This window comes from Copidosoma floridanum, unplaced genomic scaffold (assembly GCF_036245765.1).
Source record: "Copidosoma floridanum isolate Cflo_tuat_1 unplaced genomic scaffold, Cflo_Japanese_pri ptg000019l, whole genome shotgun sequence".
Classification (NCBI taxonomy): Eukaryota; Metazoa; Arthropoda; class Insecta; order Hymenoptera; family Encyrtidae; genus Copidosoma; species Copidosoma floridanum.
In genome coordinates, this window is record NW_028321896.1 from 397,777 (window position 1) to 413,939 (window position 16,163).

Sequence of the window (16,163 nt, forward strand, 5' to 3'; positions counted from 1 at the left end):
ACATAACAGTGAAAAATAACAGTATCAACGGCTATTAAAAGACAATTTCTATAACTTTGCCTCATTTGTAAAAAGCATTTATAACGCTGATTACAATTATCGTAAGAGAAAGTTATACCAACAAGAGCTTTTAAGGGGAACTCAGTGTGCATTTGCACCAAACTAAAAGGAGATAAACAGTTGCGAGGTATCGAATGCGAGCCCAGAAGAATCAAATTAACGATTGAGTCGAACGAAAAAAAAAAAAATGAAAGAGCACCATCGTATCTGAGTAAAAAAAAGGGAGGAGTCGGTAAACTTTACGTGAAGGCGAAGTGCGCGCCGATGGAACTTCTAGCCAAAGCTCTGTTCCCTTTGCTTTTCAAGCTGTAACGTTTTAACGAACTTTCACGAAGAGATCTTGTGAAACGGATGCAGATGGCTTTAAACAAAAACTCGTTGAAATTTTAATGGGTATTTACCTATTGAAACGATTGGGAAAAGAAAAAAAGATTCGAAATTGAAATGTTGGCACACTTTTTGCACTCGCTTAGCTTTTTTATTATTTTTCAAAAAAGCATTTAATGACGGATTTTCGAAGATAATTCAATGTAGTTGAACAAACTTTGTGGTAAGTATGCAGGAGTGCATTGAAATTTCAGAGAAAAGTAAAGTTTTCTTTTAAAAGATCGTCAATAGGACTCATATTTTTACCACAAAACTATGGTATTAATAGAATCTCCTTCCCCTTTTTGCAGGGTGATTTTATTGCAGTTTTACAGTGAAAATTCTCCTATTCCCACGGTACGTCAGCATCATCGTTATTTACGGTAAAAATCACTGCGGTTTTTCTTTTCGTGCATGAGAACATTCAATAATTACTTCTGTTTCTTTTTTTTCGACCCCGTGATCAAATATTTCGAGATCTCGAGCACCAGTTTCTCGAAAATCTGAAAGTTCATGCATCTTTTCTGAATTCCATTCCGAATTTTCGTGAATTATGTTCAAAAAAAGAAGCACCTGAATCTCAACTCGCTAGTATCAAAAAAAAAAAAAAAACCTGCAACATTTACGAAAAAAAACAGCAACGTGAACGTGTATTGAAAATCACAAGGGAACAAATGGACGGAGAAAAGCCGCGTCGTGATAAAAGGAGGCAAAAGAAAGGGAAGACCGGCGCGGATGAAAAACACAGGAAAATAATGTGCATAGGCGCTCGCCCCAGCTTTTTCCGACCTAACGCCGGTGCTTTTTTTCTCCTCATAGCATCCCTCCACTTGTTATACTCCTCTCATTTCTTTTCGCTCATATATATGAATACCGCCATCGTCGTCGTCTCGAGCGTCTTTTTCTGCTTCTTTTACTCCCGTCCATTAATATTCCTTATTCCTTGCACCGCTTTGTTTCATTAATTTATAAATTCGGAAAGTGGTAGGACAGAGGAAATTCTTTGTAAAACTCGCTGTCGAGATGGTTTGCTTAAACTTTTGTTTGAATGCCAATCCAATTATCAAACATCCGTTTAAACCTTAAGCACGACAAATGAAAACCCTGTTAATAACTTTTCTACATTAAAATGCGAAAAATAATAAAGATCCTCACGTAAATTGCTGGAATGGAACACATCAACGCATCACACTATCAATGAAAAAACTTAAGCGTCAAAAAGCCAGTGGCTGCTGGGATAAAAAAAAAAAAAAAAAAAAAAAAATTGTCGTGCACACAGAGACGTCGAGCCCTCTAACGACGAATAAATCAATAAATCCCTCGGCTTATGCATCCGTGCATTTTATATATAAACGCAAATGAGGAAATCGAAAAAGCCTCCGAGTCGCGGGGAGGGGAGAGAATGAGTTAGTGCGTGTGCAGCTGTGCCTACGGAAAAAAAAGGTCTGGCGAAAAGTTCAACGAGCTCCCGCAGCCCTCCCGGCCCGGTTATTGAATCGGATGCTTAGCGAATGAGAAAATGAATACGAATAACCTGAAATAGAGGGATTAAATGTCGAACGTTGTAAAAAAAAACAAAAAAAAAAAAAAACGAGGAACGATAGTGAAATCAAGGATTAGCATTTTTCTTCGCAATCGGTCAATTTTGGTAGATGGCGAAATTTTTATTAGCTCAAACATAATTCCAAAGAATCCTACTGCATCAAGCAGAAGAGTACATACCTGTAAGTACAACAGCTTGATGACGTTAACAAACAACCAATCATCCGGTCATAGTTTCTTGTATGTGACAAAAGGGTTCTATCGCTCGATTACGACGCTCTTTTTTTTCACAACTACGCTCGCACTACTTTTTTTCTCCTATATATTCCGTCAGACTCTGTGCTGCGCGCAATTTCTCTGAAAGCCACAAAATCCACCCGGGACTGGCCAAATATCGCGTATATAAATACACGAATACGCTTACGTACACAAATATGTATGTGTGTGTGTATGCGTGTACGGCAAGTAGGTGTGTGCGCGCGGTGGTATTTATAAGCGACGAGAAAAAGTGCAGGAGGAGAGAATGGAAAACTGCGAGGAGGTAAAAGTGCAGGTATAAAGAATTAAAGTGATAGATCGCGTGGAATGGATGTTGGGTTTCTCGCTTGTCTTTTTGATTTTGTGTGTTATCTGCCTTTCCTTTCCCATTTCGTTGAGGGACTCCCTCAATTTGATGAAACGGGGCTGGTGATGTCGCAAACGTGTAAGTATCATTGAGTAATTTTAGTCTCAAAATGATTGTATCGATCCCAAAAACGGCTTTTTTATGATTTAGGGGAGCCTCCTTTGTACCCTATTTTTCTCTGAACCCAAACTCAAGTCCATCCGTTCCTCCAAGTACGCTAGATTCCACGTACGTATATGTGGCTCTCCGATCGCTGGATTTTTAGATAATTTGTCCCACAGTGGAGAATTTATCAAAAATCCTAATATAAAAGACACACAAATTTGCTGAGGATGCGTAAAATCACAGCGAGTTGACGAATGATGGTGAAAATTCCAGGTGCCAGTGGAACGAAGGACACTGCCTACCGATCTCCCTGGCCCATCGAGGCGGCGTCCCTTCACGAAGCGCCACTCGCCCTCGACCGAGGCTTACTCGTCCGGCGGTAGCAGCAACAACGGAGGCACGATGCCAAGTAGCAACAACGGGAACAACAGCAGCTGTCCCAGCAGCAATGGTAACGGCAACGCAGCCACTGGCTCGGGGATGCAGACGAGCAGCTCACTCCCGGAGACTCCGGTCTTTGCCCGCGGCAGTGACATACCAAGGACGCCCCAGCACGCCAATACCGGCGTACCATCGACGCAGCCGCGCAGACAGCCTGGCTGGTATGCCCCGACCACTGCCACGACTGGGTGAGGCTCTTTTGTTTTTCTTATTTTCATTGCTGGAAATTGCCTCAAGGGTGGGCATGTTTTTTTTGGCGGTTATTGTGGTGTGCGATAAAATAATAATATCAATGATATTAACTTGCATTAGTTCATCGTCTAGTCACGTAAATTCGAAAGCTGTTAATCGTTGAGTAAATTGATACACAGATATTGATTTTGATTGGGCCAGCACAGTATTTTTTCCAATCCTATTAAAAAATAAATATTGGGTTACGTATTAAAACGCATGTCCTGAAATTAACTGAATTTCATTTTAATCTTGCCGTTCGACTTTCCAGATACCGAAGAAACAACCCAGGACTGGAGCAGGCGATAATCGGTACGGAGCTGCTGCGACTCGCTGGAGGTCCAAATCGCGGCTGGTATCCGACGCGCAAGTCCAACCAGCCGCGGCCGGCGTCGATCGAGCACCTCGAGCGCCTGAACAGCACCTACGATGCCAGATTGGCCGGGGCGGCCGAGCAACGGAAACCGCTCACTTTGCCGACCAACATCACGCCCAACAAGTACTTCGGCCAAAGTAAGCACAGCTCCACCTCCAGTACGCGCGAGGCGCTACGCAGGGTCACTAGCTTACTCATCAAGAAAGGTAAGCGCCGGCACCGGCTTGAGCGCTCTTCCGGTCGGTCAGTCGGTTCTCTTTTTTTTTTTTTTTTTTTTTTTTTTTTTTTTTTTTTTGTCTTTTCCTCCGTCATCTGTGTCGTGGATGACGAATAACTGTTATGTCGATTCGAGTGCTTATTCTTTGTAATTAATCAAGTAACAACCGACTTTATTGGACTTTGGAAGCTCGATGAGTCGATACTTTTTTTTCCTTTTAATTAAGTCAACAGAACTTTTTATTGGCATCAACGTGATCGATTTGTTTTGTTTTGCTTGTATATAATGCCATTGTAAAGTATCTATGTTTTACTAACATTTTGGTGCTGCTTACTTTATACATTTGTATTTTTTAGTTAGTTACAAATTGATAAATGTCGACGCTTGTGACGTTAAATTAATGGTTCACGTGACGAAGCCTCTTTATTCGAGATTTGATTGGTTTAGAGTCATCTTGTGATTTTTGTAGCGGGTTATTTGAAAATGTTTAATATGTTCAATCAGCCATAGTCTCAACTTTCAAGAATACTACAGATTTTACGTGTAAAATTGAAAAATCCGATTTCATGTTATCGTTTAAATAATCACGAGGCTTGTTATATAAAAAAAAGAAATTGAAGACTGACATGAATTATTGTTAAAAATTGTGAAATTCATGATCGACTAAGGAATTGACGAACCCATTAGTTTTGTATTTTATAAAATAATTATCACGCTACATAGCAGCTAAATGTTATCTATACAATCGTAAAAAAATGTATTATCAATTTGTGCAAAATAGGATATTGTTCATCGGATTTCCAAGTCTTTTGATAAAGTTCAAATTTTCTCATTTCTAAAATGAACATTTTAAAATTTATAACTTTCATTTCATATCATTAATGAAAACATCTTTTAAAAAACTACTCAACCATCTGGGTGACCTTTCGTGGCATAAACTATTTGTAGGTAGATATTAACAGCATGCTTTTCAATATAATATATTTACATTTTTGTGTATTTAATATATCACTTTAGATGCTATGCGCTTTCAACGCTATCCTTTTACTATTCTCGTCAGTGTTTTTTTCCTCTTTACTTTTATAATATTATATTCACAACAAGTGAAAGGTAAATCCATATTGTTAGTAAATTCAGTCAATTTATGAAAATAATCTTACACCTCAATTGTAAGGGTACGTATTTAAAGGCTGTTTATTAAAAACAAAAAGTCGTCTCTCTGTCCTCTATATATTTTCCGCTGCAAGGCAAATTAATAAGCTGCGCAATTACGTGCAATAATAGGCGCACCGCATGTTGTGTACATATAAATATTAGGATATAAAATTATATTCATAATGTTGCGCATTTCCATGTTCCTTTTACAATCGTATATTTCAATTCTGTGTGTGCTTTGAAAACTTTTTCAGCTACGCTCTTGACCATTTTGTAAAAGTGTAACTAAATTACGAGTATATAAGCTACAACACTCCCCACTCAATCAATTGTCACAAATTCTGATAAAAGTAGTTATACGAGTCCTGAAACAAATACTATCTAAAAAGATGGGTGTACGTTTTCGCCTAAAAGTTGTAAAAACTTATGACATCACTAAATTTATGAACTTAAATGACTTTATTTTATAACAATTGAATAATTATATGGTAAAATCGGCTATTGAGTTTCTTCTTTTAGATCTTGTCGATTTCTTGTTTAAATTTATTTTATAATAATTTTAAATATTTTTTATTTAACTAAATGTTATTTGAAGTTATCCATTTCATTTCGTTGAAACATAATTTTTTCTTAAATGTATAACAAAACGACCTAACTGAATTAAACTATTTGGTTTTATTAAATTTAAGATACTTAGTAGGTACAGCAGTACCTTAAAAATATCGTTTTGATAGAAATCACATTCTACAAACTGGGAAGTTTTGATGGAGTTAACATATCTGCGAAAATATACAGTATACTTTTGTATTTGAGCTATAATCAGCTACAATAATAGCTATAATTAACTACATAGTACCTATAATCACGTACAAATAACAACTATAAAAGCTATTTACAGCAATGAGTTTCGCCAGAATTTAAAACAACAAAATTTATTCAATAACCTTTTTTTGTAAGATTAATCAGCCATTCTAGACGCTATAATCCGTTTGATAACACCAAAACTGGAAGGTTCAAGTATTTTTGAACATTAAAAAAAAAATATTTTATACAGAAAAATTTTTTTTTTCTTATTATTGTTCAAAAATACTTGAACCCCCCAGTTTTGGTGTTATTATGTGATTAATACAGCCGAATTTAGCTGATATACCTTACAAAAAAACATTAAATCAATTTAGTCTAAAATTTTCGTGAAATTCATAATTGTAAACAGCTACTTTTTACAGTTATTATTTGTATACATGATAGCTACTTTGTAGACTATTATAGCTATTATTGTAGCTGTAAATACAGCTATAATTTATAGGTAAAATAATAGCTATTGATTGTTGACTAAGTATCCTCTTAATTTCGACAATTCCTACAGTAAATTTTTTGCTGTGAAGATTTTTATACCTATATATAACATTTTATCCCGAATTATCACCTAGCTACAGTCGATAAGTGAGAAGCCCGATGTTTTATAACTACCAACAGTACAAGTATCTGCAATGCACCTACATAAAACACAGATGGAGCCATGGGTTATAAACCCACGCTCCCAATAATCACATTGTATAATACCACATGGCTGTATATTAACTTTTATGCCAATAAAAATACACTATACTACTACTACTCCCAATAAACACATTTTCTCAAGATTTCTTGTAGATATTTTGTAGACTCTAATGTCCATCTGAAAGACATCTTAGAGAATTTTACCTCCAAACCCCCTCCTCACCAAGGTGTCTTTCAGATGGACATTAGAAGTCTACAAGCATCTACAAAAAATCTTGAGAAAGTGTTTGCTGGGATATAGCTCTACCGTTCAATTCCTTTGGTCGATTCTATATAGATAATGTACTTAACTATTGGATCCATAAAACCTCAAACGGCTATATAGCCAGACTGCCAGTCATTGAAATCAACACGTGTGTGGGGTTGGCCGGCCGGTCATCCTCGACATGTGGCGCCCCCTTTACGAACCCGATTCCTGGTAACCAGTGGTAAGGCCATGTCTTTGTCACAAAAAAGCAACATAGATAAAGTGTACAGTGTGTACACGACTACACGTATATATACAATCACGTTTTCGACTTTCGAGTCTTTCGACGGACAAAGAGGAAAGAGAGAGAAAGAGAGAAACCGACCTTGAAACATGACGGGGAGGAAAAGGCCTTTCTGTCCTTGTCTCGCGTTTTCTCTCTTTCTTTTACTTTTGTACTATCTGCCATACCTACATGCATCCCCAGCGTACCTACGTGATATGGCAAAGAGTTTCGCCTCTCGATGAGTGTATTACAGAGCATGAACTAGTCAACTCCTGCATACGTTTTAGGTATACCTATACTTACACACGCACGCGTTGCTAAGGGCGTTTACAGCGAATGAATCACTCTTAGGATGAATGTACATTATTGCCATCCTCGGCCATCGTGGTCGACTCTGATAGGGCCCTTTTTCTTGTTTTTTATTTATACCCGTGTTTATACCTCACCTTCTTGACTTTATACTTTCTCATTCTCTGTACACCTGTAGGGCTTCAATACACGTATACTTGAAAGAAAAAATTTGGCTTTACACGGCTCGGTAGGACGACATTTAAGCCCTACACAATATTAAAAATACATGCGTTAAATACTATTGCCAAACGATAATAAATTTTGATGATTTTGACTTACCATTTTCCACGCGTGTAAAAAGTGATGGGAAGAAATGATAAGTTCAAAGGTATACGATATATTCGTTTACGTGAGAGATTTACGTAGACTTGACATGCAACGAGTCCTCGAGATATTGACAAAAAAAATATACATTGTTTATTATACAGTTGTAGGCTTCCAGGATTTCTTCCAGCGCTGCGTAATACTGTACTCTATACCCATATGTCACATCCATCGCAGTGACTCATCACGACTTTAATTTCATTAGTAGCTCTCCTTTCTCGCACAATTTTTGTTTATTATTAATTAAGGTATTAATACTATACTGTCTCGAGTACTGTCTACTAATGTGGAAGAAAAAAAAGCAACAAAAGAGAGTCGTTTCTTTAATGAACAGTATTGCGCCAGCAAACTTGCTGCTGGACAGTTTCACTGACACCACTCTTATTTTTCGGGATTAGCGAGATCATTGGATGATAGCTATACTTCCATTTGTTCAAGCTTCGGCTTGATGTTGGTTCGGTAGGCTTTGTTTTCCAGTCCGATTGTCGGACACACTTTTCGACCGTAGAATTTCACTATGTTACTTTCCGGAGACCTGGTGCTACCAAAATCTATTGACAAACTGACAACAAAAGGAATGACAATAAAAATCATCGTTAAATACTTGAAGCTCGTGAAAGCAAAGTACAGTTTGGAAATATGTGGTACAGATCTAAATCAACGATTCATCGGACAATGTAACAACATAAATTTACATCTGGAAAAAATGTCGTCCTGCAGTAAGCCCGCACGTGGACAAGAAAAGCCCTGGGTTTTCATGTACAGAGAACGGCGTCCTGATGTATTATATATATACGCATGCAGTGCGACTACCACTGCAGTTTTAGGTAGCGAGTGGGCGATGGCCTGCAGGACAAGAGGAAAAGAGAGAGAGAGAGAGCAGAGGAGGACCTCTCGCGGAAATGTTGCTCCTGGCGTCGTGGTTCCCGTTATATCGATTCGACTCCACGGCAAGGGAGAGAAAGACAGTCGCTTCTGCAACGTAAACGTGTATATATAATATTATACTTACACACCATAAAAATGATGTTCTCTGAAATTACTCCTTCTTACCGCACTGCAAGCTTTTGTTGTCGTTTTTTGTTTACTTTTGCAGTGGTTTACTTACACAAATAGCCATTTGCAAATGCCTTGTCCTGAAAAATAAAGAGGTAGAGTTCTTGTTTGAGGATGTATCACCTACTCTTACCTATATTGTTAAAACTGAGGTGGCACACGCAAGTAAATTGATATTTTTTTAATTTACGTTAGCTCACATACGTGAACATCTCATTGTAATTTTAATTTTCACAATGTGATCAACTACATACGTGTTATACCCTTATACCTGCATATTCCATTTTAACAAAATATTTCTACGTCGGGTAAGTATCACATTTAATTTCAGAGTTGCACGTCGTGTTGTACAGTGCAGTCGTGCTTTAAAAATTTTTTGGCAAATTTAGGCAAGTTTCGTCAAAAGGAAAAATTTTAATAGCATTTTCAGTGCAGCGCTATTAAACAAAAAATCAGTTTTTTTGCGATAACTCCTTTCACATAGATTTTACACGTCCGCGTTCTGTTGTAGAGTTGTAGATCTCGTTAAAATACATACTTTTTTCTGTCGTATGTTATGTAATATATTATATTTCTTTTCTCCGTAACTCCAATAAATTTTACTTATCTCCAGTATCTCTAGATTTTACACCCAAAATAAAATAAATTAATATAAAAAATAATTCTAATGCAATCACGCCACAGCAGCTAGTTTAATCAAACGCAGTTCTACTTTTACTTAAAAAAAAAAAAAAAAAAAAAAAAAAAAAATCGATAACAAGTGCCTCTGAGAGCATCAGCCTGTTTCTATGGTATGTGTTTCTAATATTCACATCTTACGAAACGAATCCATCCCCGCGTCCATCCGGAAACGCCAACGAGTTTTTAAAACCTTATCCATCCTCCGACGCTTTTCTCGCGCTTATTGCCTTCGTGAACGCAGTACACATTACACTAGAGGCGCAAAATATTGCGCTCGCCAGTTTCATTTTAGTCCCTCTCAGCGAGTAATACATATCAAACGCTAAACGATACCTCGACCGTGATGTCTCTTCTCGATTTCGTTCCTTCGACGCTGGTATAATACACACGCAAGTGTTGTTGTTTTTTTTATTTATTTATTTTTTTTTTTTCGTATCAGCTCGTCCTTTCCTTTCACGACTGACCCACTTGTTGACGCCTTCTGCGGATCGGCTTTTTTTGCTCTCGAACAACTCCGCGGGCCATGTGTGCGCTTTCCGTGGCTTTTTATGGGTTTCGCGAACGTTGGCTCCCCTCACTTGATTCGCACTCATTGTCGGTGCATATGGCCAGCGGATTCAGAGCAATGGGTCTTTACGTTCGCTGACCAACCACGTGCCGATCGTTAACATAATGATATTCATTACCAATCATTTGTAATGATTGTATACGCTATGGGTTGTATGACATAAGGACAATGTACATATTATATACCTACCTATTATTCTCAAGTCAGTCATCAACGTAAGGAGGTATATATATACACGGCTCATTTGAAATTTTACGCAAAATATAGTTATACCGTTTGAAAAAATTGTTCTTAGATTAAGAATGAACTTCATTATCACTAAAAAGTTTAAAAATTGATTTAAAAAAAACAAGTGAATCATTCTGATTTTAAGTAAATCATCGAGAAACAAGTACCTCATAATTTATATCTCCACTGAGTAACTACGAAGTGAATATGAACACTTGGAAAGAAAAAAAGAAAAAAGTTGATGACAAAAAATGAGACTGAAGGACTTCGAAATCCTCTAAACCTTAGAGTTTCAAAAATTAATGCTTTTTGTGCACCTTCAAGCTTTCGAAGACATCAAAGCAGAGAGTATTACGAGCTTCAAGCTGCCGTAGTCAGTATAAGGATAGATACAAGTCAGAAGAACTTTGAATTTCCACACAATGCGCCTCGAATGATTTCGAACCAATGTACATCCGAATGAGGATAAAAAAAAGTAAATAAAATGGATTGTCATCACCAGTGATTTTGATACTTATATATGGCATTTAGTAAAATTTTAACCTTAAGTAAGGACTTATTCTAATCTTAGATAACTCCAAACTTATAGGAAGTGTCTTTAATATATCCATTGAAAACGTGTTTGATTTCAATACCAATAGATGGGATTTGAATGTTAAACACCGTTAAATACACGCGTTCTGAAATTTTGAAATAATCTTTCGCTGACTAACGATTAAGTACTCAAAACCGGCACAAACATGTCGAAGAATTGAGCAACTTTTACATTGAGTATCTACTTGGAAAAGTCAATGTACTGTAGTCTATGACATGTTCACTGTTACCTATATGTAGAGCCTTCTACTTGAAAGTGCTGATAATAAAGCAATGTAAAGACGAGAATCGCCACTTTCTCGAAGTACATGCAAGAGTCAAGACGTCGAGTGTATTTGTGATAAAGCACCTAATAGATAATATTAACAATGGTAAAATTGAACGAAAATCAAAACGTACTTGTCGAGATTCGCGAGTTCGAGCCTTTTTTGCGAAAATGTCTTGATCGCGATCAATTGAAAATCACACGACTCGTAGCTGCGAAAATGTTGCCTCCCGGGGAAAATTTTTGCAGCCTGATTGTAAAAATCGACGCAACGTTGTGGAGAAACGAAACAACCAAGGAAGAAGAGACACTGCATTTTGTGGGCAAAACACCTACTACTCCAAACGCAACAGTGGTCGATTGGTCATATCTGTTTCGATCGGAAGTTTTCGCGTACACCGAACTACTACCAGCTTACAAAGAAGTGGAAGAAAAATTTGGACTGAAGGATACACTCGATTTTTATCCCAAGTTCATAGGACATCGAAATTCATTGGAGGATGAAAACGAGGTGATAGACGAGAACTCGATGCTTTTGCTCGATAACTTGGCTGTACGGGGGTACAATTCAGTGAACAAATACGAGGGTGAGTTGGTTTTCCTATCAGGTCCTTACGATCAGCAAACTCATCATAGACGGCGTATAGCTAAAAAAGAAAAATGGCGTCACTGGCGCACTACTGTTACTATAAGTGACGACAATATACGGTAATGTGGACTTATTTGACAACATCTCCATCACCCTGACGTATGGAGATCATGAATAGTACATTTTTGTCAATGTGACGCCATTTTTCTCTTAGCTACAGTACGCCATCTATGCTGAGTTTGCGGACCGTAGGGACCTTATACCACCGAAAATGGCATAAACATAGAACAATCAGCAGTATTATATACCAACAAATGAATCATTTCACGTATAAGGTCTGAATGTCGAGTACGCACGTAAAGCAACCGTGTGCTTGGCTAAATTTCACGCCCTGGGCATGGCTGTGACCAAACTGCGTCCCGACATACAGAAAAAAATGGCCATGCGATCCATCGAGCAGTCCCCCAATTATAAGCTACTCGACGAGCACTTTGACTCCATATTGAAGATCATTCGCGCTAACGAGGGTCTCAGTAAACACATTCGGGTGATCGAGATTACGTTCGCGGAGGCCAAAAATGGGAATTTGTGGACCAGGACGGATAACGGATTGTGGGAAACCTTCATACACGATGATGTGTGGACGTCGAACGTAAGTACTTTGGTATCCCTGTGAACGGAATGAAAATTTTATTTTAGATGACTAACCGTGCACGGGGTCATTGATTGTAGATAATGTTCCACAAAGATGAAAATGGCACTGTTGACGACGTCAAATTCGTCGACTTTCCAGGGATTCGGTGTGGCAGTGCACTGAGGGATCTGTCTTGTTTGTTGGGCCGCTGTGTCGGCAAAAACGTTGGAACGCACCACGTGGATGAACTGATGAGTCTGTACGTCGAGACCTTGAATGAGCGAGTCGGGCAACTAGGATGCAATTCAAATAGGTTCACGGTAAAAGAGTGTAACGGAGAACTGAAACGTCAGTCCGTCATTCAGTTTCCACTGTGCGCTTTGGGACTGAAAATTTTTTCTACCCGTTCCAACCAAGTTGATACCGATAAATTTGTAAAACTGTTGCAGTTGCTTGTTTTCACTTACGAGCAAAGGGGATGGTTTTCACTTTAATTGTACTTTTTCTTCATTAAAAAGTAAAATAAACGTATTTTTGCATCAACTCGATCCAAGTCTTAATTGTTGCATGCATGACACATTGCTTGATACCAGCCGAGTTTTAACGTAAAAATACAATATTTCAGTTGTAATCGATACGAAGGTACAAACTAATTTGACTTTAGTTATTTCACTTCTGATCGTCTTGTAAATCACTTGAACTATCCTACAAAAGCATATAAAGCATTTCAATACATCGGATTATCTTTAGTTTTTCTTATGACTATACTATGCAGTACACATTTTTAGAGGAACAAAAGAACTCGCAAAAGAAACGACACCATCTAAAAATCAAAAGATCATAATTAATAGAAAATATTATAGAGTAAAACACAAAATTTGATTATTTGAAACAAATAAAAGTTACAGAGCAAAGAAAGTATTCCTAAAAATATGTAAATCGTTTCGGAGAATCCTATTATCCGATACTGATTATAATTATGCACCTCGACATTATTGGAAGAGTTACGACGAACAGCTCCACCGTGAGATAAAAACGACCCACTCACATCGTCTCAGGACAACACTTGATTCCCCAACCCAATACAAAATCTCCTCTGCACATGGTTGTCAGCTTCAAACATCGGAAAATTTTTTTCTCTGTAGAAGGAAAAAAAATAGAGCAATAAAACGCCCTCAAACACTAAACACGGAATAAAACATTCGCATCGTCAGTAAGTACGACTGTACGAGCACCTTGTATGTAATTGCAGCTCCACGCGATCCCGCACAACCAGTAGCCAAGAGATCAGAGTGGCACGGTAATGCACGAAACCTCGAATGCGCGAGCATCGTTGTAAAAACCAGTTTTCCGGTCGAGCTGCGATGACGTTGCTCCGATGGAATCTTTTCTTGCACCGTATAAACATCTATACTCGCCGCGCACGAGGCATCCTCTCCCGAGAGCCAGTGCGTTTAATTGAAATTTTTGCCGCTCCTCCGTTCACTCGGTTTCCATTTCGCGCACGCGATAATCGCCCACACGTGTGCATCCGTGGTATATACACCTCCACTTTCGATTTTCGGCGCGAGCTAACCGATGTGTTTCCATACAACATGTGTAATCGCTACACGATTATCGTCCTCGAATCATAGGTGGACGAGATTTTTGTTGAATGACTTTTTTCAGGCCGTGGCTATTAAGCGTAAAAACATTATGTAGTTTCGAACGCAATCGTTATCGCATCGTTATATTTATTTTAATTGCCATTTGACTACCGTTTAATTAATCGATCGGACAAAAAGCACTAAAGTAGCACAGCATTTGATTATCCTCTTGATAACGTTTTCAATTAAAATCACATTCAAGTTGCATACCACTTGTAAAATGTTTTAATTGTATAAAAAAAAAAACAAACTCAAGCGATTATACTCTATGACGAATTGCAACGTCTCGATAAATCAACCGTAACCCGCGTGTTACATTAGCAGCACCCGGCAATCGTGGAGAAAAATACGCATAAATGTACACACGACGCGAGTACCGTGTGCTAATGTATACACCTCCAAACGTAAAAGAAATTTCCCTAAAAGCTGAAATAAACGAGAAACGCATAAAGCGATCGAGGGAGGGAGAGGGAGCTTCATCATCATCGACGCTTTCCCCGTAATCTCTGGTCATACCGACTCGCTTATGCAGAGTACACATGGAGGGCTTCATTTACCCCCCGTCACCTTAACGGATCACCTGTGCGTGTGATACCACGTAAATAGCCGACTTTGTAGATACGCGTGAGGGGCTGAGTCGATCGATCCAATTAAAAACCGACCGAGCGAGGGAATTCAGCCTCTCGGCGTGTAAGCTGCCTATGCATACGAGGAGCTTTTTGCGTCTATGACTTGTTTGAGCGGGATACAGCGCTCGTTTATCGGGACTGAAGATTGATAAAGTCGCGCTTTACCGAGGCTATACGCGTGTCTTTAATTACCAACGAGATTAGGGAATTCGTGACGCGCGGTCTTTTAACATAGGTATGACGTGTCGCTTTATCACATTTTTAGTTTATGTTAATATTTCACTATTGATATTTAGATAACGATGCGTATGTACATCATTTTACATGTATGATACATATAGATAATGAAGGTTAAAAATAATCGTTCGGCGATATCGTGTTTTTCGGCTGATAATCTTAACGGAGGTGCGAGTATTTTTTGGATCGCTCGAACCGAAATAATTACGTGGTGGCTTACTTTTAAAATTACGTTGGAAAATAACATAATTTTCCGTGTAACGTTTCGTTCACGTTCTGTAATCCGAAATAGTTCAAGGTTTGAATCAAATTTGAAAAATAGCTCAAATTTATATAGATGATTATTGAACACAAATAAACTGTACAAGTTTACTGTGAAAGAAAAATAAGACGCGCACTTGACGATATACTTTTAGAGATTTACACCAAGTTAGTGTTTTATTTTGTTAGCGTTGAGTTCTTGTTTTACCCTGAAAACCTATAGGTTCTTGGTGCTCACAAAAAAGGTTTTTTTTTTTAAATTCCAACTGATGGAAAAAAAAAAACAAACAAAAAAAAGTACTTTTTTTCATAGCGTCGACGCGTCGGTTGCTATTTGACGCAAATGAAAAAGTTGCGCGTCTGCCGAGCACAAAGTTTTTCTGTCAATGCGTGTCTCACAATGTTTCTCTCGCACTGAACCGATGCAAACTTTTTTCCCATGTAGAAAATTCGCGTGACGAGAGACGCAGGTACACTTTCATCGTGTCAATACTGTTTTATTGTAAAATTTTCTAAAACAGCTAGTAAAATCGTTAAGAAAAACCACTCATTGGAGGAAAAAAACGTTTTTTCCTTTTGTTCATCCAGAGGATTTTAACAGCGAGTAACTGAATCGTCGCTTGGAAGTTTCCTCGTCCAACATGTTCCAACGATCAAAGCTGCTTGACAAAAAAAAAACGGTTCGTAGAACCCCAGTGTTGGCATACATATAAGCACACCATGTACGCTTTTTCGAGCGCGTCTTCAACCCGACAACTCCGCAAACGAGTCAGCAACACAACACCCGTAAACCTTGTATTTTATATACCGATCTCCCGCAAAGTGAGGCTGCTTTAGCGACGCAGGGGGTGAGGAGGGCTCGCGCGTTAGAGGTGACAGTTGCGTTGAAAAACTTTCGGTTTGTTTTCCCCTCATCAGCCGCGCAACACATGTAGGTACACACGTGTGT

General features: G+C 38.3%; 2 protein-coding genes across 7 annotated transcripts in view; both read left to right on the forward strand.

Annotated features, from left to right (window-relative positions):
• Positions 1-16,163, forward strand: part of LOC106637686 (uncharacterized) — a 185,618-nt gene that overhangs the window by 157,427 nt on the left and 12,028 nt on the right. For 4 of the 6 annotated variants that reach the window (XM_089593498.1, XM_089593497.1, XM_089593499.1 and 1 more), the window contains 2 exons: positions 2,972-3,327; positions 3,642-3,952. In XM_089593498.1, coding sequence (XP_089449624.1) covers positions 2,972-3,327; positions 3,642-3,952 — 667 coding nt within the window. The remainder of the gene's footprint in view (positions 1-2,971; positions 3,328-3,641; positions 3,953-16,163) is intronic. The other 2 variants (XM_089593502.1, XM_089593501.1) reach the window with 2 other exon arrangements.
• Positions 11,270-12,989, forward strand: LOC149374470 (uncharacterized). The gene is made up of 3 exons (XM_089593164.1): positions 11,270-11,805; positions 12,143-12,459; positions 12,540-12,989. The coding sequence occupies exons 1-3, from the start codon at positions 11,322-11,324 to the stop codon at positions 12,933-12,935; spliced, it is 1,197 nt and encodes a 398-aa protein (XP_089449290.1). The 5' UTR covers positions 11,270-11,321; the 3' UTR covers positions 12,936-12,989.